At 40.5% G+C, this 25,503-nt stretch overlaps 1 protein-coding gene across 7 annotated transcripts in view; it reads right to left on the bottom strand.

Moving 5' to 3' along the window:
• TPD52L1 (TPD52 like 1) overlaps positions 1-25,503 on the bottom strand; it is an 83,451-nt gene that overhangs the window by 7,985 nt on the left and 49,963 nt on the right. For 2 of the 7 annotated variants that reach the window (XM_065056838.1, XM_065056833.1), the window contains exons 4-8: positions 20,742-20,843; positions 13,558-13,572; positions 10,839-10,877; positions 8,154-8,214; positions 1,930-3,718 (exon numbers count right to left, since the gene is read on the bottom strand). In XM_065056838.1, the coding sequence (XP_064912910.1) occupies positions 3,587-3,718; positions 8,154-8,214; positions 10,839-10,877; positions 13,558-13,572; positions 20,742-20,843 (349 nt within the window). In that variant the 3' untranslated portion in view covers positions 1,930-3,586. Of the gene's footprint in view, positions 1-1,929; positions 3,719-8,153; positions 8,215-10,838; positions 10,878-13,557; positions 13,573-20,741; positions 20,844-25,503 lie in introns of those variants that run through there. The other 5 variants (XM_065056839.1, XM_065056835.1, XM_065056840.1 and 2 more) reach the window with 3 other exon arrangements.

The raw sequence follows: 25,503 nt of genomic DNA, 5'->3' as shown, positions 1-25,503 counted from the left end.
TGATTGGGAGGGACAGTGGGAGCTTGCGCAGTCTAATGCAAACAGCCATGTAAAGCCGGCCCTCCCTTGGTTGCGCTGTCACATGCTGGCCCTGATTCTGCTGTGGCAGTTTTTAGTGGAAGTAATAATGCTAACATAAAAGTATGGTTGTCAGGTAAAGCTGTAGTGGTGGTAGATGCCATAATGAGGCCAGTGTCTGCACAACTGACTGATTTGTCTTCTGTGCAGCTGGAGAAAATGAAAGTTTACACCTGGAAAAATCAGATGCTGGAGACCTGGAGCTACTTGTCTGTCTTCAGCCTCCTGTCAAATGAGGCAGCATACAACTAAATTGGATTGTCATCCCCTTTAGAGGCAGGTGGTTCAGCTGAGCACCCATCTTCAGCCACCATGACTCCAGGAAATGTCTCCTTTACCGAAGCTCGCCCTGGGTTCTGTGGCTGGTGCCTCTGGCCGGGGCACAGAGCTCTTGGCTGGGTGTCCAGCACAGTGCCCAAAATTTGCAGAGCGTGCTGGTCCATGTGAGACGTGGGATTCCTGCTTTGCTCAGAGAATGCCACAAGGCAGCAGCTGTGCTCTGTGGAGACCCTGGAAGGACAAGCTGCACTTTACTGAGTGATGGGGAACTAATGAGTGGTTATTGGTGGCTGATTGTCACACTGCACAGGTGACGGAGTGGGGCCCACTGAGTTTTGTCTGGGACCAAGCATTCTTCAGCATTTTTATTCCACTGAGAGGTGCACAAACCATCGTCTCTTATTTTGTACTGAATGCCAAGACCTACAGATGCCTTGGGAGAGAACTGGGAACATACCTCACAAGCAAGAAAAGCAACTTTAAAGAGATGTTTGATAGAAACAGAGCACAAGTGCTACCCAGGCAGGAACAGTTGGTTCGTCCAACGCAGCAGGCAGCTTTATGGGCTGGCGATGTGCCGTTCTGCAGGGGGTCAGGGTCTGGAGTGCAGAGCCTGGCAACAGTTCAATAGTGTGAGAAAGGTAAATATTACCCTGTGAAAGATAGATGTGGTTTGAATGCATGTTGTGTGGGGTTTGGTTCTATTTGAAAGAAATCCAGCAGGTACTTTGTGTAAAATTACATCCCCATCTACTCACTGCAGGTGCACTTGTGTGCCAGTTTTGGGCACTCTCTTTTAATAGAAATAGGAGTTAGTTGGAAAGAGATGGGAGGAGAAAGTGCAACTAGAAATCAGAAGCCATGATGAGAGGTTGATATAAAGGTTGGCAAGCAGCCTGTGGGGCTTCAGACTTCCTCACGCACCACTGAAGTGCAAAGTTCACGTGTAGGAAAATGCTGGGCCCCGGCCGTGTGACCTACAAGGGGAAATCTCCTCATGTCCCTCTCCTGCAACTACATGTAGCAGCAGCTGCTGGAATGACAATAACATGTAAGGATTTACATGGAAGATAAGTTTGTCTGGCCAACCTGTCTACACTAACAGCTGAGAGAAGCTCTTCAAATTGTGTTCTTAATGCATGCAATTTAAAGCCATTTACTGCTATTCCAGAAGCATTTTTCTGTGTATATACATACATATGTAAATAAAATGAGGTCTAAATTAGTGTCCTGTAGGAGGTGAGAATGCTTGGACTCCATGTTTTAATTGTGGTTTGGCTGCTGGCCCTGCTTAAAAAGAAAGTCAACTGTTTTAGACCTAGAAGATGGTTCCTGCCATGCATGTCACTTTTACTGAACCTGTTTCAATTCAAACCTCTAAATTTTCAAAATGTTGGCCACCATTCCCATGGGGAAGTTGCCATCCAGGAGGGACTGAACAGATTTTAAGAACTAGGAATGGCAGATGATGTTTTTGCACTTTACCTTGATGCTCTGCTGTGACACAACAAGGCTTGGAGATGCACAGTAGTACTGGTAAATACACAATTAAAAAGAAAACATCACAAAATGTAAAAGACTAAGAGAGAAATTTATTTTTAATAAGAGTATCAACTTCATTTACACAAACTAAGTTGACTATTAATATTTATTTAAATAAATTCACATTTATGCACAAAACCATGTAAAATAAGCTAGGAAACCATCACAAAAAAACTGTACTAAAAAAACCTAATTAGATTTGCTTCCATGCTAAAAATCACACTAAAGAGGCATTTGATACAAATATCCAAAGCTAACTTATGTCCAGTAGAACATTACAAAAGGACTTCCAACTTTGTAAAAACTATAACAGAAGCCACACAGGAAAAAAATCACTTAAAGCCAAGTTTTCTCACAAGATTTTAAGCAGTCTGTAATGTCAAACTCACTAACACTGAAGCTTTGGCTTATGCTAAAAAAAAAAATGCATCCATATTGCAAGCAGCCAGACTCTTTTCCATCTTGTTTATTGACAAAGATGTTCTCAGCTCAGTCTGGTGAACTGAGTAACGCAACATGCAGGCTGACACGTGCTCACTAGACAGCAAGACAGTGTCACAAGTGTGCTGCTCTTTTTTTAGAAAAAAATGTTAAAAGGATGCAAGAAAACATGCTGGATCAAAGCTGCGAGATGACTGGCTCTTAGTGAGCAGATACAATGCAGTTGCTGCAGTTATATCCTAGACTGAAGCACGACAGAATTGGACACCAAAAGTGAAGTACCTACTCATCCTGTGTATTGTAAGATAACACGGTTTACACTAGCAGCTCTCAAATGTGGACTGAAGGTGTGGGCTCGCTAACCTGTGGCACATCTTAAGCCAATTGTTGGGTTTGGATTCTTTCCATTAAGGCTGTATGTTGACTGAGGCTCACAAACAGACCTTCCCTTATTTTTGAGGGGAAGACATGGAGGCAAAAATATTAGGCGTTCCCTCCACTCCTCTTCCTTTTGTAATTAACTAGCTTATACTGTCAAGTCTTACCAAATCACAGAGAGCAAGCAATGGAACTGAAGCTTTTCCAGCTACAACAATCATCAAATCAGCAGCTGCGATCAGTTCAGCTTCTATATGAATGACTGGGTGTTTCTTCCTGTCCTCCTTGACCCTGCTGACTCATGGGCAGAGGGCAATGCCAAACTGTACCAGTGAAGGAGAAAAACCAGTTTGTGACAATAAGTGATTTAATTCCATTAGGAAATAAATCATGTACAGACACTCCTGAGCTAAGGGCACCTGGTATTGACCAGTAGGCAGCTGGTATATGGACTATTGCTGGCAGTAGAAGTCTTTGCACAGCTCTAGGTCCATCTGTCTCATGTGGCACTGAGAAGGGAGTTGGAAACCAAGAGATAGAAAACAGTAAACTAAAAGAAATAAGAAAGAGAGACTGGGAGATTGTTGGAGGGAAGTTACATGAAAATGAAAACTATTTTGGTCACTTAACATTTTTAGAGCATTACAAGTCAGTAACTTGTGTGTCTTTTCTGTGGTCTACAAAGTACCTGATGATAAAATGGCCAAAAAACAAATAGAGAAAATGCTTCTCCAGCACAAGGCCAGGGAGGCAGTTTTCCAAAGCTGACAAAACCTTGTTGAGCAAGTTAGGTGGTGAGGGAGGTCTAAAAATTACGGGCTGGGCAAGTCTCTGAAGAGAGGCCTGGAGGCTCAGGACGGCCGGCAGTCTAACACTGAAGCTCTTCTTCGGTCTCGGGGAGCCGGGTGCCAGCAAGAGAGCTCTGAGCGCTGGCGTGGGCTGTGGAACTGAGAACTTCTTCAAAACTGCCCCCTGTGTGGCTTGTCCCACCAACCTTGGTCTGAAACGAGGCAAAGAAAAAGAACAGCAAGTTCCTCTGCTCATACTGTGCAAGTCCCATTTGCACTGCACCCCATGACCACCGAGGGCTGGGAACCTGTTCAAAGCAGGCAGAGAACGTGGGGTTGTTTTTTTCTTAGAACAAAAGCTATAAAAACAGTCAAATAAAGCAACCCCTTTTTCTTCCCCCAGTTTCTAAACTTCTAGGCTGCAATCATAAAATCTGCCAGTGGCATTTATCATATGCTTAAAGGAACCAGTCCTTAAATATGAATAGATGCCGACAGGATCCTAGATCCTACCATTACACTTAGTGCAGTTCTTATACATGAGTAGCTCACACTGGTTTCACTGTTTTTTCCAGTTCTACGCAGGCTGGATAAGAGATGGGTATTAAAATGAACCGGTTCATTTGCTGACTAAAGTGGCCCATCTGTCAGCAATGGTAACACAGCTGCTCTCAAAATACATAAACCATACTTGGATTTCGGAGACTAGGACTACAGTAACCCAAGAACAAGACCAGCAGCTTCTCTCCTTGTAGGTAGTGTAGCTCTCTAGAGACTGATATATAAAACTGCTCACAGCATTTTCCTGGGGGGAAGCGGGGGGGGGGGAAGAAATACAAAATTACATGAATGATACATACGACAATGTGCTCACAGGTAATCTACTTTCAAAATGCTTCAGTTTGTTGTATTTGTAAATGTAAGTATTAAAACCCAATATGACTAAATCTCTGAAATAGAGTTTTCCTGACAAAGACATAGAAAGATTTGGAAACAACCAAGACTAAGTCACAAAGTGACAAAGCTGTTTTGACTGGGTTGTCTTGGTAAGAGAATGTTCTTTTATGGCTTGGCTTGCTGATATGCTCACTGGAAGTGGACTGAAGCCTGAAAATAGGGCAAAACTTTTTATTCCATCTTAGAACTGCAGCAGGACTTAAAGAGAAGCTGGCATTCTGTCCAGCCTGTCAGCCACTGAATGCTTAGGAAGATTATTTTAATTAAATGAGTTTTGTGTCCTAAGTTTCCAAAGGGTTAATCCTACGTAATCTGCTGTTTCATCCACTAGCACAGTACCTTGCCTGGCTTGAGAGTTCTATAAAATAAGGTAGAAGTAGGCTTAATATTTGCTCAGACAGTTTGAGTCACAGTTATTAAGAGCTCCCATCTCAGGAGGTACCTGTATCCAGTCTAGTGGGTTGTGCTGACTTTATGGAAGTATTGGTCCATCACTGATTTTTGCAAACAGCAAAATGAAATACACGTATTGTTACATGTTGGTAGGCCCAAACTTGCAGTGAAAAGGCAGCCACTGACTAGTAAAGCTGCTATTAAGTTTTCATGGCAAAACATATTACTTTTATTTGGCAATTAAAATTCTTAAGAGAACACTGATTTGGCCTGATCAGAGCGATTATGAAAGCAGACTATTCCTGCACTATTTCAAATGACTTGGATAACGTGCATCTGAATTTGGACACCTCAAAATCAGCAACATTAATGCAGTTTCATTTTCTATTTGCTTTTCTGCCTGCTCTTCCATCCGAAAACAAGAATGATGTAAGTAATTTTACCGAATGCCTCTGCCCAGTACCTCGGTGTTTACAGCAAACATTTAATCCAACTGTGTTCTGATTTTCAGGAACATTAAAGAGAGCTGGGCATCCAGGTCCTGTTGATTTTCAGGGGAAGCTGAACTAATACACTTCCCTAAGAAAGTTGCAACCCAAACTCCAAGAGCAAATAAAATCTAACTTGAAGTTTGACTTCTAAAAGTATGAAATTTGAACATCAGTTTTGCTCAACTACAAAACATTGCAGCACCACTGAAGATGTACAACTAATATGGAAGGAAGAATATTATAATGCTAGTGCTGTGATTTTCTTTTTTTCAGAATCCTCTCCGGGAAGTTCTCCACTTTTTCAAACAACAACAGGATCCTATAACTGAAGGGACAGCCTATGATTTCTCCCCCCCAACCCTCCATCCCCTGGTTTTCCAAATCTTCCAAGCCTTGGAACAGTGGCAGGGAAAAGGAAGAACAGCGCTGCGACATTCCCAGTTTTCCACAGCCTATGTTGGTGGCACCCTAGGTCCATGCCTCCAGCTTCCTTTCTCCATTTGCACAAAGAAATGAAAGAAAGAGAATACAGACAAAAAATATTGTAGAAAATGCCAGTGGGTTTGCCAAAAAAGATGGACAACGACGGTTGCATGGGATGTGGAAGATGATTTTAGACTCGAGACTTTTGTTTTGTCCTGCTTAACTGGAGATGGCTTACATGATGATTTAAGAGCACCCAGAACATGACAGGCCAAGAGCTGGCACGACAAACAGTCTCCTCTAGAAGAATGCCTTTGCTTAGTCAACAAAATAAGATCAGGCTCTTAAAAGCAAAACAAAAGGCCTTAGGCTGTTCTTCTCACAGGCTAGCCATAAGTGTAGAAGGAATGGATGTGTGGTGTCTAGAGTAGTTCAGAAGCACTACTGAAAGCCCTGAGAGTAGGTTTAGCATCCAAATGGGTACAAAAAGTGCTGCACTTCTCCACTGTAGTTTCTTTTAACTTGTGAGTGGTGAAGAACACGGAAAAAAATCCTTTTCAGGCATGTGTTGCAATGAGCTGCATCTCTTGTCTGAATGGGTAGAAAGAACGTAAAGAGATAAGCAAGCAATACACTTGACTGCAACAGACAGGAGTTCAGACCTTGCAAGCTGATACACTCCACTGCATGAATGATTCTTCCTACATTGAGACTGAGTATAAAAAGTATTTGCAGCTAAGGTGGAAAGAATTAATAGGAAGGTGTAAACAGGCACTGAGCTGAGGCTCTGGAGGTTGGTGTTCTGTTTTAGCTCCTTGGGATGCTCCCAGTCTTCCTTCCCCACCTGGGAAACTGAGATGATGTTTCCTTCTCTGACATGGTGTAATAGAGATGACATTGCCCTACACTATCATGACTTCAAGTTGGCAGAACAGCCTATGACTGAATAAATGTCAGCATTCAAAAGGTAAAAATGATAGAGTAACTCTGCTCATTCTTTGATGGACATGCATCTTTAGAAACATGAAAATAACTCAAGCGCTCTGCTGCCTACTTTCCTAAGAGGCCGACTGGAAAATTTTATCTGCCTTATAATCTCACTGTGGCACGGAAAAGACAGAACTTCCCTACGCACGTGCTGCTTCAGCTCTAGCTGTAATTTGCATTTTCTATAACAAGAAATGTTCTCCTTCCCCAAGTGGAAGGCCATTTTCTTGCCTTTCTAATGCTTTACAAGTCATAATGCCCTTTGGCATTCATCTGGTATTTTCAGTTCCCCCTAAAATGAGGGGTGATCAGCTTGGCCCTTGTTCACTGACAGGCTGTACTTGAAATGCATTGGGATGTTTCTATCACAGCAAAGTAAAATGCCATTTTATGAGCACACTTAAGTTTATCTGAAGAATAAGAACTATTGGGAGACAAACCCTCTTGTTCTTCCCTTGGATGTGCCCTACCACACAGCAAAGATTATCTCACTGCAAATTTGCCATGCTCTGTCGTGTGAAATAAGAGCCTTAACAAGTGCTCTTATTTTGGCCAGAGAGGTGGTAGATGCCCCATCCCTGGAGACATTCAAGGCCAGGCTTGACAGGGCTCTGAGCAACTGGATTTAGTTGAAGATGTCCCTGCTCATGGCAGGGGGGTTGGACTAGATAGCCTTTGAAGGTCCTTTCCAACCTAAACCATTCTATGATTCTATTAGTGATAACTGTTAACTTTGGCATCAGACATTCCTGTCCCAGAGCAAATATGTCAACACAGTTTTGAAATTTTAAATCCAGAAAAAAACTTGGAAATTTGAGAGGAAACACACCTGCATTAAAGAAAGACGAGGTCAGTACTAAGAGCACACAGGTAGTATGAATCACACCTGAGTTACACAACAGCTCCCACCAGCTGAGTAAGGGCCACTCGGTGAGTACATCATCTCTAGTACTGAAAGAGGGGGAGCTCAGGGATGGAAGTTCACTCTGCAGGGCACACGGCCGCCTCTGTCTGGCAGGGCACAGCACAAAACTCAAGAGGCCACACTGTTTTCAAAGCCTGGCCTTCCACCTCCATATGGCTCTGCCTTGGACAGCATCAGCAACTGTGGTCACACTTGAAATGTCTCTGCTTACCATTGTAGTATGGCTATACTTTTGCTATTTCTGAGACTACTTTATTGCTTTGGCAGACAACGGAAGTAGTTTATTAGTAACGAAGCAGAGAAAGACTTTCTCTGCATATTGCCTTCATTTTCCATTAGTGCTCCTACAGGTCTGAGAAATTCTTGATGGAACAGCAAATACAACTGGTCCCTATCATCTCAAATGATAGGGACAACTAAGCTGTCACACTTTAACACACACAGCCATGCAACTCTGCCCCTAACCTTTACCTTAAGGCTTGTGACAGTGGTCTCAACCTTCTCCTCAAACGATTTGAAAGTTGGGGAATTCCTAGGAGAAAAAGAAAGTTGAAGGAAAGAAGAAGAGTCAGTTGCAAACGTAACAGTGTAACTTCATAATTTGGTCAGTTCTTACCAGGCAGCAAGGCTAGGACAGAATGAAGGCTGGCTGGCAGCATGGGGATATGGACTGATAGAGTACAGTCACTTGTGCACTGTCAGTCAAATCCAGTTATAGTAATTGGATGAGTATTTTTGAGCTACAAATTTGTAATAGCAGAACCTGCCTAGTAATTGAAACCGAACAGTGACTGGCCTGCCTACCCTCTGATACATTTATCATGTTCTCAGAAGAACAACCAGAGAACACGGGCTGTAGTGCTGCATTTCTATGGCTTCATCCATTTGTCTTGTTGCTGTCATGAAACTTACTGTTATGCAAGTTCATAATCTATATAATTAAAAAGATGACAGTTTAATGTCCTGAGGCTAGGATAAAGGAGATTAGAACTAGGTAGGAAGCAGGTCCCAAATGCCTTTGAGGAATCCTGACTCCCCACTCCATGATTTTGTGACTGCAGGTGTATTCTGCTGCTTTCAAAGATAAAGTCTGTATGGACCCTTGTTCCAAGGGTGCCCATCTGATAAAGCTAAGCCATTCTCTGCCTTTCACTGCCTGTACAACAGAACACAACACTGTTTTGGGGAAAACTGTGAGTTGAACATATCTGAAAAGAATATTAAAAAAAGGGCAACAGATGTGATTTTCCTTCTTAAAGCAAATCACATATTTGCTTTGCTGGTTTGTCTGACAAACTTGTTTGTTCTTTCTTCCTTTCTCTCTTTCTCTCCAAAACTTAAAACATAGTTTCTGTCTCATTTTAGATACATTCAATTTTTTACATTTCTTCCTGCAAACAGAACATACTGACCACAACTAATATCTGCCATGTAATATGAATATAATGCATATGGTGTTTTAAAGTGAGAGTACAGATCCCCACAGAGATCTGTACTCAAGCTGCCCCTCAGTTGCCAGACGGATGTCTCTTCTCTCCTTTTTGCAGCAGCTTACCCAGTGCTGATAATTCCTGTCCCACGTAGCAAGACAAGCTAAAAGCAGGGAAGCTGGAGGGAGCACAAAAACTTGTCTCCTCCTCCAGCAGCTCAGCCAGCACAGGGGACTTGGACAAATCTACTATGGGTAAAGGACACCTTCTTCTGGTTCTCTGCTCCTGGTTTAACAACTGAGAGCTCAATTACAGCACGTTTGTGCTTCAGTATTAGGGAAGACTCTGCAGCTCAGAAACTGCTGTCCAGCAGAGTTCCTCTTGTACTTTCTTTACCACAAGAAACAGTGAGGTGACAGGATCTCCATAAGCCCAGTGCAGTATAATGAAGCAGTCACTTAACTGAGCGTCTAGTTCTTCAGCTTTTTTTTTTTTTCACCTGTCTATTGTGGTATATCCACAAAGAGATTATAGAAACTACTACCCCTGAAAGCGCAGTGGTAACTCCTACCATGGCTGGCACGATGGACTAAAACCATGACATCCATTTGTTCTTACATGAAATAAAACATAACAGTGATCTTTACCCACAATGGAGGGTGCCCTCAGAGCAGAACAATGAGGCAGAACCACTTTACCCTGGCAGATGTCTCCATGTCAGCCAGTGGGAAAGTCAAACATGCAGGAGCCTGCACTTCATCTCACAAAGTGATGAAGCCAATGGCTGCTGAAACTTCAGTGTTCTAGCTCATCCTCTTTGCACATCCTAGGAACTTACCAGGAGCATCATGATAGCATCTATTTCTGCAAATACATTTACATCATATCCCTCATCAGGCTAAGTTAAAGTGACTCTAACTTAAGGAAAGGGAAATGGAAGGCAGTTGGAAAAATAATGCAGATTTACTTTTGGATTCTGTTAAATAGGTGACAGACTTTTTGCAGGCTAAGAAGGGTCAAAAGGAGAGAGAAATTGAGTTTTATGACTTACATTTGACCCGTAGGTCACACTGGTGAATAGCCTTAAGCTATCCACCTGCTGAAGCTGAATGAATTAGCATCCATCACATAGTTAGGAGATTGGTTTCATTTGTTTTCCCCACATGCTTGGCAGGGAGTGGGGATACTCATATATTTAGAGGCTGAGAGGGTAAAAACCAAGCTGGATCCTAATTTTATTGAAAACAGTCAAAGCTTTACTTGAACAGACATCAATATTTGGCTGCATTCAGTAAAGCATGATTATAGCCATTAAAATATGAAAGCACTCATATAAAATCCCTCTATAGGAGCATGAGCCAAAGCCTGCTGGAGTGGAAAGCATCTCTGATGTTAATGGGCTTTGGATGATGTTCTAGAGACAGCAAAACAATTGCATTTCAGATTTAGTAATACAAACCTGATAACAATCAACTACTCAAATACCTCTCAGAACTGCTTTGTTTATTCAATGCTTGTACAAGAGATTAAACAGTTAATACAATTAAAAGGAAAATAACACAGACGGCCTGTCCTGAAGCCCTTATCTACATGAATAACCTAAACTGATTAAAGTGGGACTATTCATCCAAGTAGAAACTGCAGGATCAGGATGAAAGTATGCAAATCCCCCCTCATCACACTGTTCAACAACACTGTAGCAAATAGAACACAGGTAGCATATTACCTCATTGCAGGCATGCTTATGGAATGGCGAATAGAGTAACTGTGGGATTAAAGCAAAAGAGAAAGAAAAAAGCTGTCAGATCCAGTTTGCAACGTGATTATAACAATTATTTTTTTAAAAATAAAAATATATAGAGACATATATTTTCAACAGTGCTGGTATTCTTAATCTGACGGCAACAGCTTGTCAAACTCACTTGTGAGTCCCAGCTCAGTGTCAGCACTGGAGATCTTAGCACCACATTCTCATGTCAACCAATCAGCAATTTAGCAGGGCTCAAAAGAATGATGCAAAGCAGCTCCTGGAAATACCCATTTAAATGGCACAGACCCACGCCACCTACAGAGATACCCAACACATGACACAGGAACAGGGAGCGACCTCCGTGTCCTGCAGTGACAGTGATAAGCTCTGCGTTGGGAGCCTCAGGTTTGTGAACACAAAGAGCTGGTCCAAGGCAGTAGGTGAGGAGGCAATTGCTTGTCTTCGTCATACGTGCAATGTACGCAGCCCAAACAGCACTGGCCTCCAGTATGTATAGCACAACAGGCTACCTAAACAGGAGGTTTCTTCAACCAGAGACACAGCTCTCAGCTGCAGCAGTTGTTGTCTCCATCTCTAGGATGCTTCACCTCCTCCTTCACATCTCAACCTTACCAATGGTAGAAAGCAGGTTTCCACAGCCCTCATATGGCTCTCCTTGCCAGACTTCTTTCCTCAGACCTCCCAGCAGCAAGAGTATTGGAAGGCTGGCAAGCAAAGGATGGAGCCTCCGCATCCCTCAAAGATCCACAAATCCTCTAGCACGCCTTTAACCCTGCAGATGGCCACCCACTCTAACCACTTGGCTTACATTAGCCATCCTCCCACCTGAGCCATGAAAGCCAACTCTGCTGTAATGGCCTCACCTGTTCCCTGCTGCTGGGACACACCAAGCCTGTTTTGAATGCTATTCTTTATTTGAAGTGTAAAAACTGCCCATAAGTACATTTAGATCTTAACATTATACATAAATTGCACACTGCAAGAGTATGTATTATTTCAAAAATTCGTTCACGGCTACTTTCAGCCTGCTTTGGTTGAGAACAGCTAGAGCTTTACTTTAAGGGACATCAACATTTGGCTGCAATCAAACAAAGCATGATTATAGCATTAAAACATGAAAGCTTTCATATAAACAGCACGTGTTTGTTCTAAACTATAAAAATTCAGAGAAGCATTATGTTCATATACATACAAAAGATTTTTTTTTTCCAGATTAAAGATTCAGAAATGTTGGGGGGAGTTGGGAGGAAGAGCTATTTGGCAAGCAGGTGGGACAGAGAGATTTTATATGAACTGTTTGTTGTTGTGTATATTTTAAGGCTTCAGCTGAGCTCAGATAGACAAGAACTGACAGCAGACAATGCAAATGTTTCATGTTCAATTTTTCCCATAATTTTTAAGACTTACAAAAGAGTAGCCAAAACATTTCACAAGTGCAGCAAATCTTTAACAACCCTTGTGAAATTAAATAAGCATGCTTGCCATTTTAGTCTTGTAACACAAGACAAATAGGCAAAAATAAGATTTTGGAAGTATTTCAGCATAGGCTGCTCCTCTTCTAATAGCAACATTCCAAATATGAAGGCCTAAGTAAGAAGATGACATTGTGCCAAATTAAATTTCCACAGCTGAGAGATGGCATGTGACAGACAATCTGAATACTAAGAGCACGTTTCACTGAGTTAATTTAATTTCTTTAAAGAGGTAAGGATGCAAGTTACAGGAACAGTGACAATGTCTTCTTTTACTAGAAGCCTAAAACACTAAGCTTTTTTGAAGACACACGTGTCTGTGATGGTGATTAGTGCAGAGGCAGAGAACAGAGATCCTTCCTGACAAAGGCTGCTAAACGTTACATTTTGGTTTCACGTCAGAGTGAGGTGGGAATGTCAATCTATGCCCCATTTTGAAGCTTTCTCAGTGAAGTAGGAGTTCATGTTAGGATTACTTAGCTGAACAGAACTATTCTCCAGCTGTCCTGTGCACTGACCATGCTACGAGGCCAGAGGGACTGCTGGGGATTTGGGCTGTTCAGCCCCTCACGGGGTGAACTGACATAAAGCCAGACCGCTTGTAGAATCGTTCAGCACACATAAAATTATTTTATAATTCATCATATACTGAAGTGCTTTACAGCATCAATAAATTCAAGCTCAAAACACAAAGAACCCTTTTAATCATGTGAAGAACTTGGCCTGCTATTGGAAATCTCCCCAGGCCTCAAGACTTTCAAAGAGCCACCATGTACACTTCATGACTAATATACTTTTGGTTTATTGAAGAGGAGGTAATTAAATACTTTACACAATCTTTCTAAAACTCTGCAGGCTGAACAGAACTTTTACTGAATGTTTGCTCTTTATGTTCCAACCTTTGACACAAAAAGATGGTTGATAGAATGTGATTATGTATAAATAGGTTTTCCCAAGAGCAACGTATTTGGAATGTGTTTATTATTTGAATTTGAGACTAAGCTACTCAAGAGCAAGGCAAACAGTTCACTTCTTTCCTCATTATACTGACCATGCTGTAAAAATAAGGCATTGCTTTTTAAGTAGCATATGTTTTTATCATATAGAACGATGCTGAAAGGCAAGAGGTTACTGCATTACATGCCACAAAAGAAATTCTGTCCAATACAGAAGCAGTATTCAAGGAGAATAACATGTCTTACCCAATTGAATGTGATCTGTGGTGGATGCATGAGGAAAGAAAAGCAAGAGTTAAAAGTATTAGGAAAACACAACAACACCACACATACATATCTGTAGTATGTCAAACTGCCCCGAGACAAAAATACAATCATTTGCATTCAAATTTTGATGCTGGAATTCACACTAGAATATGGATCCGTTGAGATTCCTTCAAAACAATAACTTTCACTGACTTTTCCACTACGCAGTCACCTATTCTGTGTGCAACAAAGAATGGAAATTTTGTCTGCTAAACTTTGTGTTATCTTCATTAGATGAGATCTAAACAATGCTAACTGGTTTCCCTCCCAAAATCCTACCTTAACCTCATTTAAGAGTAAATATAGACAAACTAGAATTGTACATCAGCAAAAAATGTCTTTTTTTCCCTCTGGATTTCTTAATCATCTCTCAGTTGAGAAAGGTATGGAAAAAATACAGGGCTTTTAATTCCTAAAATGACATTTTCTAAATTACTTCTTCCGTCTTGGAAAAAAATACTTGAAACACTTTGACCCTGTTTTCCAGCTCACAAGAAACTTAATTAAGGCAGCAGAACTGGGAGAGGCACACTGATATATAATATTCAAAGGATGTCATTAAGGTTCTAAAGTCGAGAAATGATGAGGCAGACAGCCTCTCCTTCATCTGTGTGTTATTGATGTAGTCTTTAATTACAGACCACTTCAAGGGAACACCTGCCTCGTGCAGTGAGCCAGATAGATGTTGCACACTTAATGAACATCTCCTCAGTATTTATTTTTCCCATCCTGTTTCAATGTGTGGTGGGATGTGTTATTTGCTGCACAATATGCACACCTTGCCCTGAAGAAAAGCACTGATTTCTTCAGGGTTATTTACAGGGCTCATCATCATGTATATCGGTGCTTCTGAAACATTAATGGGTTTATGCTTAGAGCAGCTAAGTAATACTGTTGTCATATGTACCACCTTTTCCTACACGCTGACTCCCAGTACCAGCCACCCTCTTCTCCATGTTAATACTGATACTTGTACAGCCATAAAACAGGGAAATCTGTGTTACTGCAGAGCTCTAAAAACCAGCATGAATGAAGGGGCAAGTGACAGCAGAAATGGGAGAAAACAACTGCTTCACCCATCAACAAAAGAAATACTTATAAAATTACAGACAGAAGCAAGACAATATTTCCGTTTCCTTTGTAGGGGATATCAGAGACACAGAGGTTTAACAACGGTAGTTTGGGGCATGATAGCTACAATATTTAACTGAGGGAGTCCAGCAACAGTTTTAAGCGCCCAGAACATGGTAATCCTGGAAACGTACACCAAAAGGCTGTGCAAAAACTCCACCACCACAATAAAAAACCCAAAAGGCACACCAATAAATGTGCAGCAAAAATCAACTCCCACAGCACTAAAGCAGATTAATTATACCTGAGCCACCTTCAACAGATATTGGCCTAACTTCTAAAAACTTCCAATGAGTGAGATTTCACGGCCTTCAGAAATAACTTGTGCCCACAGTCAGCTTCACTGCTGAACTTTTTTCCTGCTCTCTCGTATTAACTTCCTACATCCTCACTCTCATTATTCAGCCACATTCATCAAACACTCTCACTGGCTGTATTTTCTGAAGCTTTTTTTTTTTTATTTTTTTCTACTATTTTCCTCCTCATTCCTTCCAGTTCATTGGCAAACTCTTCCAAGGACGCTGCCCTTGCACTGGCCCGAATGCCCCAGCCAAGCGCTCACGGGAGCTGAGCAGAGCAATTCTTTCCCAAATCTTACAAACAAACACTTCTGTAACACTTACTGGAATTCTGTTTGTGTCAGCAGTGACAGCATCACTGCGTTGACTCCTGCTGCATTTGTGAGCCACCTGCCTAGCACTTTCTAGGCCCATATCTGCAAAGCCACTGCCAGCTGGCTGGTCAGTGCTCCTGATCTCTGCTTTTGATTTTTTTTCCATCTGTCAATAACGTACCTGACACTTTCTTATACTGAATTTTATTTTATCATTTAATACAATTTTTAATTCTAATCCTGCTGTTGAAAGTGCTTGCATTCCATCCCACTGCAGTCATCTGGGGATTTTAAGTGTACACATGATGCCATCATCTAAACCTGTAATGGAAAATGCCAAAGACTAACAGACTCAGGACAGATGGAAGCAAAATCCTGCATTATGGTGAGCTACTGAGACCTATTCTTAATTTTCAATTCCCTATGCTCTTTTCCTGCTAAAGCAGTAACACCTAAACTGTATTTCTCTAGTACACTTATAGGACTGCAAAAACAGTATGGACAGTCTTACCAAAGTCAAACTCTATCACATCTCCTGTCTCTGCTCTGTCCTATGCAACAGGTGCTGTCAGCTCAAGATAATTGTTCTTGACAAACCCTTTTACGCTTTTGCGATCTTGGTATCTTCTAAACACTTAGAAAATGCTCCAGCAGGGGGATTGGACTAGATGATCTTTTAAGGTCCCTTCCAATCCCTAACATTCTGTGAAAATAACAGGTTAATGCATTCCCCTGGTATCTGCTTTGTATTTTCCAGAACTTCCCTTGCCCCTTTCCAGAAGGAAGAACTTTGCCTTCCTCTACCCCTCCGGGCCCTCAAATGCCTCCTGTGCTGATTCTGCTCATCTCGGAGGGGCACATTCAGCTGCCCCAGCAGTGCCCCCAAGCTCTCCCCCCTGCAGCCTTCTCTCTCTTCCCACAGGTGCCTTCCAGCTCCTGGCAGGAATAAGGCATCATTCATCTTTATAGCTGGCTCGTCCCAGGCACTGAATTTGAAAGGGGTCTGTGTGATCATGTAATTAAGAGAAAATGTACGAGACAGCTGAATGAAGGATGTATAAGCAGTATAACTGCTGAAATCCTAATTTGCATGCATGCCTTTGTTAGATTAATCTTTAAATGCATGTACTTGTATAGTAGTAATGTTTGTGACAGCGTGCATGTAGTAGTGTAATGTACGTAATTTCCTTTTTCTTATTTTTTTAAAACCAACAAAAAAAAAAAACCCAGAAAGTTTCCCACTCAGTATTATGACTTATTTTTAAAAATGCGACCAGCAGGGCTGAAACTCTTGGAGTCACAAAGACAGCTGCAGAGCAGTCCAGCAATATTGCTGAAAAATATCCACACTTTACCAGTGTGCAAAAGTGCATGGGGATGCACTGAGCTTGGGATGGAAGGGCTACAAAATACCCTGATAGTATATCATTAATCACAGGAGCTATTGATGAAGAATCTGTTAACTATATTAATAGTTCCTGGTTTGTAACCCAAAGCAAAGAAGTATGGGTGTACTGGTTTTATATGCATTTCTGGTATTCCTAGTAACATGATAAATAGAATGCATTACAACTGTAAAGAGACCTTACAAGCACTAATAACTAATACAGAATCTAGAAAATGTAAAATGCTAATGATTATTCATGCACAAAATGGGTTAGAGAGTTGAAACTCTTGGGAAGCTGGAGTGGGGATGAAAGAGCAGCACGGCAGCTGCATCAAAAGCATTCTGTCCCCAAAGGGAGGCTTCTCTTCTTTTTTTCTTGTATATTTAATCTTCTTGAAATCTAAAACATCGAAACAGCACATTCAGGGGAGTCTATCTGGCCTGTTTCTGATATATGATATTTTAGTAAATATTTCTAGAGATAATCCAAGGTGAAAAATCTTTCAGGTTATTAAGGCCCTGCATCTTCAGAACAGAAACATATGCGTTTCATGGGGTGCATAGTACAGATGACATAGAAGGCAACCTGGAAAACAGAATTGTGTTTCACGAAGAAGGCAGGATTCAATATTTAAAGTCAGACTGCCTACAAACCCTTTCAAAATCACCATTGCCACAGGCAGGGGGTAAAGGCCAAACACACCAGACTGCTGAACATACTGGGAATTATGATGACCATCTGGATTTCAGAAATCAGTTTTTCAAGTGTCTGCTCTGAATGAAAGCAGAATAGGGATTTTTCATCTGGATGCTATTGGTGGCTATCAGCCTTAATGCCTAACCAAGAGAATTAAGCCAGAGTCTGATGTGTGTTTAAATCAGCATTATGGGAGGGGGTGGTAATAATCCATATTCTCCATCGCTGAAATAAAATTATTTGGATTAGCAACAAAGCAAGCAAGCAATAAAACAAAGCATGCATGCCTCCTTACAGCTTACTCCCCCAAAAACAAAGGGGATTGGAGTGGGATAGGGGAAGATTTTTAAAAACAGGTTATTTAAGTGATAAGGTTTACACAGAACTGCACCCGCCCAAGAGGAGCAAAGATCTTCAGCCAGCTTTGTTGCTGAGAGAAGCATACTGACCATCATTCCAGATTTAGGATGTTCAGCAGATACAGAAGGCCCAAGTCACACCATGTTTTATGTAACTACGGGATGCTGGCTACACTGCTTGCTGCTTCATCACCAAGAGAACCCTCCTCACTGAGAACTCAACTGAAAACAGTAAGCATCCACAAAAAATGGCAGTGCCGGCAGTTCATATTTTCCCAAAAAATTCCCAACCAGGCTCAAGGTAATAATTTCAATCAAGAAGCTTGTTTCTAGTAGCTTTCTTTGATTCATCAAAATGCTTATGGACTTAGCTTCTGCTTTGAGCCCTTGGCTAAAGAGCTAATGGGATAAATGCCACCCATCTGCTTCCCCAGCACTAGTCAGAGGCATGATCAGCATGGGGGGTGATACTGACAGGTAAGACAAAGGAATTTGGCAACAGTGATTAATTAAGGGAAATACCAAAGGACAGACATGCTTTATTCCATTTCTGCCTTGGCAGTGAATTTCGCACCCTATGCAGAGCGCAAGCGACTGGACCTGGGAAGCACCAAATTGCCAGAATCATCCTGCCCTCCGTGATGAAGAGCCCGTGCCTAAGGTGCCTGCAACACCCACTCCTTGGTCACTGCTGCAGGATCCAAAGGATGGAAGCAGCAACAGGACCTGGTCACTGAGCAGTGGGCTTGTCTTCGGTGCAGGAGGAAGTGTTAAAAAAGAACAGAAAATGAAACAGAGGACACATTTGTGCCACACGCAGCACACACATCATGCATTTCTCAAAAATACACAATACAACTACAAGTGCAGGGAAGGCAGTAAGAATAAACAAAGGTAGGAAAAGGCTTGCAAAAGCAACTCATGCAACTGAAGCCTCAGCCTGGAAAAGAGGGAGCTGAAGGGAAATACAATAAAACCACAGGAAATCATGAGTGACATGAAGGACAGAAGGACTACACTCAGTGTTTCTCATCACAGAAGAGCCACAAGGTATCAAAGGAAAAAACAGAGAGACTCAGAATAGGGAATGAACAAATAAACCACAAACTTCTTTACCATATAACTGTTAGTATCTGTTCATCTGAGGAGACATGAGGTTATATGTATCTCAAAAGCTTATACAAGTTAAAATAATTTTTTTAAAAAAGATAAATTCATAAAGAAAAACTCTTCAAATACTTTTAAATGAAAGTTCAAACCTCTGTTTTAGAAATTTTTCAGCTCTCAGACTGCTGAATGCTAAAAACAAGGTAGTAGGAAAATGTAACTGCATGCCTCTTTATGCTTATATTATCTTTTAGGCATATACTATCTATGGATTTTTTGCTGTACTGAGTCAAACAATTCTTAGTTTATGTTCATACCCTGGTTGCAAGTCACTGACAAGATTTCCATTTTAAACTGCAGTGTGGAAAAAGACATTATAAAGCAGACCATACAGTGATGATCTTCCTTTTATGGTTTTATCTAGAAAAACCGTAGGACTTCTGGAGGGGGTTTATCAAGCTGTACGTAAGAGGTAGGTATGAAGGAAGGACTCTAAAGATTTCTTAAGAGTCAGACTAAAAATTTTTAAAAGTGGAAACAGAACATTTTTTAGCTACCAAGAACTATGCTTCAGCCATTTGCCAAAAAACTAAAACCAACCAACCAAAAAAAAAACCAAAACAAACCACTAACACGCCCTCTCCCCCAAAATAATACAACCGAAAAGAAGCAAGAAAACCTCACAAACTCAACCAACCAACAAACATATATATTTGAAATACTGTAAAATGGATTCACACAATTCTTAGGATATGGTTACCTCACACATTACGAAATGACATAAGAAGTGACTACATATAAATGTCTCTAATAAATGAGATTCTAATTGCGCAGCTCAAACAATATCTTGTAGAGTCACCCACGTCTATTTCAACACAAAAAAAATCAACTCCCTAAAACACCTGAGAATAAGTTTTGAAATACTGCTACCTAGTTGAAAACTGAAGTGCTGGTTTACAGCATCAAATTTCTTCATTTATGCTCTCATTCTGAGGAATGTTCAGATCATCACTTTTAAAGATACATCAACATATAAAGCCTGACATTTATTTTGTACTTAAGTGGCAGTTCTTCTCCAGACCTCAACTCTGGTTATTTTCACAGTATCACAGTATGTTTGGGATTGGAAGGGACCTCAAAAGATCATCTAGTCCAATCCCCCTGCTGGAGCAGGAACGCCTAGGTGCGGTCGCACAGGAACATGTCCAGGCGGGTTTTGAATGTCTCCAGAGTAGGAGACTCCACAACCTCCCTGGGCAGCCTGTTCCAGTGCTCTGTCACCCTCACCGAGAAGAAGTTTCCTCTCATATTTAAGTGGATTTTTCATATATATATATATATATATATATATATTTTATAAATACAACTGCAGAATAAAGCTTTGCCTTTGTATCTCTTGAAAAAAAATGATGAAAATACTCTGAAATGTTTTTTGATATATCTCTCCACAAGCAGATCCAAGGCAGGCTTGTTTTTTTTCAGATAATGTTGGCCTCCAGGATCCATATATGAATAAAAGTGGGTTTACTAAAGACCTAACAGCATTTTTTTTTGTTCCATTTTACTTGTACATTTCCTGAAGCTTGAACAGTTATTCCAAAAGGATTTCAAATTTCACTTTTTTTTTTTTTAACCAGGACTCAAGTAAGAACTTTATCTTCATTCATCGTTACTCCTTCTTTCTGGCTGAAACCATGAATGTTGTAAAATACACTGACTACAAACTACTTGAACTTTTAAAACACTAATACAGAAGGAAAAGAAAAGCTAACAGAGGACTTATGCTTTTTGTCCTGAAAACAAGACCAGAGAAGGAGGAGATTCCCGTACCTCATATCTCCGAACTTCTTGCTGATAGCAGTTCCCACATTGCTGATAGCTGCTGTCGCTTTTTGTCCTGCATGGCTCAGGGTTTCATGTGTCTTCTTGTAACTAGAAACAAAAATTAGAACAGAAATAGTGATAATTATTAAAGAACAGAGGCTAGAATCCCCTGCAATTAATTCCTTTTTCCCTTATTTCCACATCTTAAGGTCCCATCCACTGAAAGGTTAAGAAACACAATAGCTGTAGTACGAGAAATTACAAAGATGCTCGCTTCTGCACAGCTTTCTAAGGGCAGTTTAATCCTAATGTGAGCAAAATGCTCTCCAGAGCAATTCTTCACCCCCTTGCAGATAACACCCCCTGAGTGGGGCAGTGCAAGCTGCTGTTTAAAAGGCAGCAATTTATTGAATACCTGCTTGATACAACTTCTACACATTTACATTAAATTAGCTTTTTTTGCAGAAGACACTCTGTAGCAAAATCTGCTGAATAAAACACTGAAAAGAATCAGAACATATACAGCTCCATGCATATACATATTAGGTACATTTAAAAGATGCACTACACAATTATTTATTGATATTTCAGATGAGATAAAATTGATCAAATCTGTTTCCATATGCTACAATTTTATTTTTAAAATATTATTTAAAGGAAGAATGTTTTGGAAGAGACAGAGAAAGATGAAAAAATATAGACAGTGAATGCATATTCTAAATAGCACTGAAACCTTTTAGAAGTCATTTCACGTATAGTATATACATTCAAACACAGAACCATTTAAATTAACTGATCCAGGATAAATGCTCTGACCCACAGAGACTCTTCAGTTAAGTTGCATTCTCAGAGTAATCAATAAGCTTTTCTGCACAGATGCTTTTTTGCTGAGTAAACTAACTCTGAGCGTGTCAGAGGCTTCCTTCCGTGTAAATGATCTGATACTGCCAGTGACGCAAACAAGCTCAGAATTAGAAGCACTGACCTAGTAACAAAAGGAGAGCATAATGTAATCAGTCTTGGATGCTGTGGTGTGCGTTGGCAGACAATAACTGAAGAAATTATAGTGAAAAATGAAGAAATACAATTCCGCTAGTTCTAATTGTCCTTTGAACAAATTCTGTAAGATTGCAAATTTGTACCAAAATGCACTGGAGATTGATAACAAAAATCCACTGCCTAATTCCTGAAATGGAGTATTTTCTTCTTGCTTTTAGGTATATGAAAACAATATAACTTTGTGGAGGCAGGAGGGGAAATAAGAGAAGTTTAACATTTGCAATTCTGCACATCTTTATAGCCTGAGCAGTACCTATTGCCAAGAGCCCTTTGCTGAGGAGTGTATTTTACAAACCACCGGTTAGAAGGCAGATGCCATATAACGCTCTGTTCTTTCAGATGGTATTCTAATCAACAAATCATTTCCCCCCACACAAATGTTTTTATGTTCCTAAGCCACAAAGTATCTCACAGCCCACTGACCTAGCAAGTTTTGAACCTGCCAAGTGCAATGGCTCGTTCTGTGAAGGTGCTCGTCCCTGTTTCCACTGACCAGAAAGGTCACCTGCAGGGACCAACTCGGACCAGGGTACCCAATCTCTGGAAAACCAGAGTTAGATAAGCTGAAGCTATCGCATGCACAATGTTGAATGACAAGGGCTAAAACACTGCAACGGTGACAGAAGGAAGGCAGGAGCACTTATGGTAGGTTATACCTGTTTTATTTCTTCTGGTAGAATACAAAGGAGACTGAAGAGATTGTTTTCACTGGGTCTCCTTTCTCCTCAGCCCTGCTGGCCTGTTCCTGGACACCGAAAGATTGCAACACTTATTTCACTGAGGCCTCATACTCTAGCTTGATGAATTCAATAGCTCTGTCATTGTCTTCTTGTCACTGGACATACTCTCATATAAACTGGTGTGGATGAGACCTTATAATTTACATTTATGAAGTTTAAAACTATGAGCAGGTAGCTTTTTGATAAGTCTTGCATATTATAAAAAAATTATAATGCCCGTGGGTTTATTTATATAAATATATATAATATATATAATATATATAATATATATAATATATATAATATATATAATATATATAATATATATAATATATATAATATATATATAGGCATTTCTTAAAATGCCTACATTATTGCATACAAGTCTTTAGACACTTTCCTAACAGGGAAGCTTCCTAAACCATTCAGCATGAAGTGGAATTTTGCTGATGACAAAAAGTCCAACACTTCACTTCTAGGTCTAAAATGTTCTTGGTAGCAGAACCTATTTATGTACCGTTTGACTATACACAGTAAAATACTTTGCAGATATCCTCCCAAGCCATTTTTTGAAAATGATACCTTGGAGTTCATTTTATTCACAGGCATATTTAGTTTTATGATAAAATGTCTCCATGCCTTACTTTTCTGTTGCAGATTCTTCACACTATGTACAACTGTTAAGAGAATAGTCCCAAATATGCCATACAGCAGACAGACTCACCTTTAATTGAGAAATATTAGAGTCTCCAATGTATTTCTGAACATTACACTGGTCAGAACACACCTTCTGGGAATTGTCTGAATTCCAATTAGTATTGTGTTTTCTTTGTAAATACCATAAACCAAACATCCTCCTCTCCCATGGAGACTGGATGTATGTTCCTAATACTTTTGACATTACATAACAGTGTAAATCCAGCTAAGCCTGTTATAAAACTGGTCTTTTTCAGCACCAACTTCAGCAAAAATGACCTTTGACATGAATCCCCCCTCCCTCCAGCAATGCTGAAAACCAGCTTGAAGGAACAACAACAACAAAAAAATTAAAAGTAAAAATGCATCACAACATGCAATACCTGTCAGCAGAAACAAGAAACAGTAATTTGCATCTCAGCAGACCTCACTGATAGCTTAAAAGTCAGGCACCCCCATCCCTGCCTCTCCCCCATTATGCATATCACTGCACCTTCTTCATAAATAAATTATCTTTCCACAGATCACATTCCCTTACTGTAGTTAGTTATGCTCTGTATTGACATACAGCACAGTATTTTGGCTCAGATACTTTTATCATCATAGTTATGTCATATTTACAGCATTTGAGACCTTGCCAAACACCCTAGTAACAATGATCTCTTTAACATATTCTCTCTGACCTCTGGGAATCTTCTCAGTTATATGCAGCATTAATAATCTGCGCAAACAATTTTGATATCCTCATGTGACATCAGTTTGCAGCTTTGTTTTAATGCACTGAACGGATTACATAATTTTCAGAAACCTTTAAGAGCAGAAATAAAGTTGGATATTCCAGGTAAGACCTAATAACATTTATTCCTGGGAAAAAGTGCTGTAGGTTTGGCATACGTCCTCCTAACACCACCGGTTGCTCCAGCATGAGAAGTCACCTGCAAGACGTGCCCAGCTTCACGCTCTGAGCAGCCACTGCAAGTCCTGACCACCCAGCTTGTGGCAAACAGCATCTCAACAGGCTGTCAGCCATTGGCTGAAATAAGGAGGTTCTACCTGAATATGAGGAGAAACTTCTTTGATGGTGTTCTGTCTGGAACAGGCTGCCCAGAGAGGTTGTGGAGTCTCCTCCTCTGGAGACATCCAAAACCCACCTGGATGCATCTGCTCTGGGTGAACCTGCTTTAGTAGGTGGGTTGGACTAGGTGATCTCCAGAGGGTTCTTCCAACCCCAACCATTCTGTGATTCTGTGACCCTGCACCTTACAGCAGAAATGCTGCAGCAGAAACAAACTCCAAGAATTTTGGATGCAGAGATTCAAGAAATTTCGTCTTCCACCCAACCCACAGTGTGCAGTTTTCACACCAATAAATCATAAGGCTCTATGTTTTTCTTTCACTAATACAAAGTCACCATAACCTTCCCAAGTTTAACAGCATTTTGCAAGATGCCCAGTAGGATTACTAAAAGTAGAAACAGGCTACTTGATTTATGCAGTTATAGTAGGAATACCTTCTCTGCTTTTGTGCCATCTAAATGTACCCCCTAGCACAGAAAAATTGCTGGTAATGGCTAACATATCCCATGCTTTTCACTTAGCACTTAACAGTAAATATTTATAACTTATTTCACAGACAAGAAAGAGAAAACAAAGGGTATGTGAATTGTTGTCACAATTGTAAACTTGTAAATAAAATTCACTTGTGCCATTTTGAACATTAACTTTTTATGGCATTAACTGGAATTCCATCTATCATCTTCCAATTATATTTTTTAATAGGGTATTTTTTTAACAGAAGCAATTGTTTATAGAACTGGTTATTAGAGGTTATAATGAAATATGCTGATATTGTAGTTACATTCTGATAATATGCCCAACACATTTAAAAGAAGCTTTAAAGATAACTCAACATCTCCAGTACTGTAACATACTAATTAGGCAAAGTAGATTTGGAGCATATTTTGACTGCTTTTTCACCTGAAGTTTCATATACTGCATTTAGGTTGTACTATCATATGACAACCAGGACTCACTAGCTGCTTTTTACAGCCAGTGAAAGCAAATGAAAGAAGATACTGTTCCATAAAACGCAATGTGCAAAGGAAATAGTGCTTCATATGAAGTATAGCCAGGCAGCAGACACAGAGAGGTCAGAGAACGAGGTGTTTAAATGACCACCATCATCTGCAGGGTCAGACAGGATGGATAATCACACTGCATGCTATTTGATCTCAACTCAGTACAGAATTGCCCTTCGCAGGGCAATTAAATCTAACCTTCCTTCATGGGTGCAAT

Source organism: Columba livia, chromosome 3 (genome assembly GCF_036013475.1).
Source record: "Columba livia isolate bColLiv1 breed racing homer chromosome 3, bColLiv1.pat.W.v2, whole genome shotgun sequence".
Taxonomy (NCBI): domain Eukaryota; kingdom Metazoa; phylum Chordata; class Aves; order Columbiformes; family Columbidae; genus Columba; species Columba livia.
The sequence above is the reverse complement of the archived record's forward strand: the minus strand, read 5'-3'. Positions and strand labels throughout refer to the sequence as shown.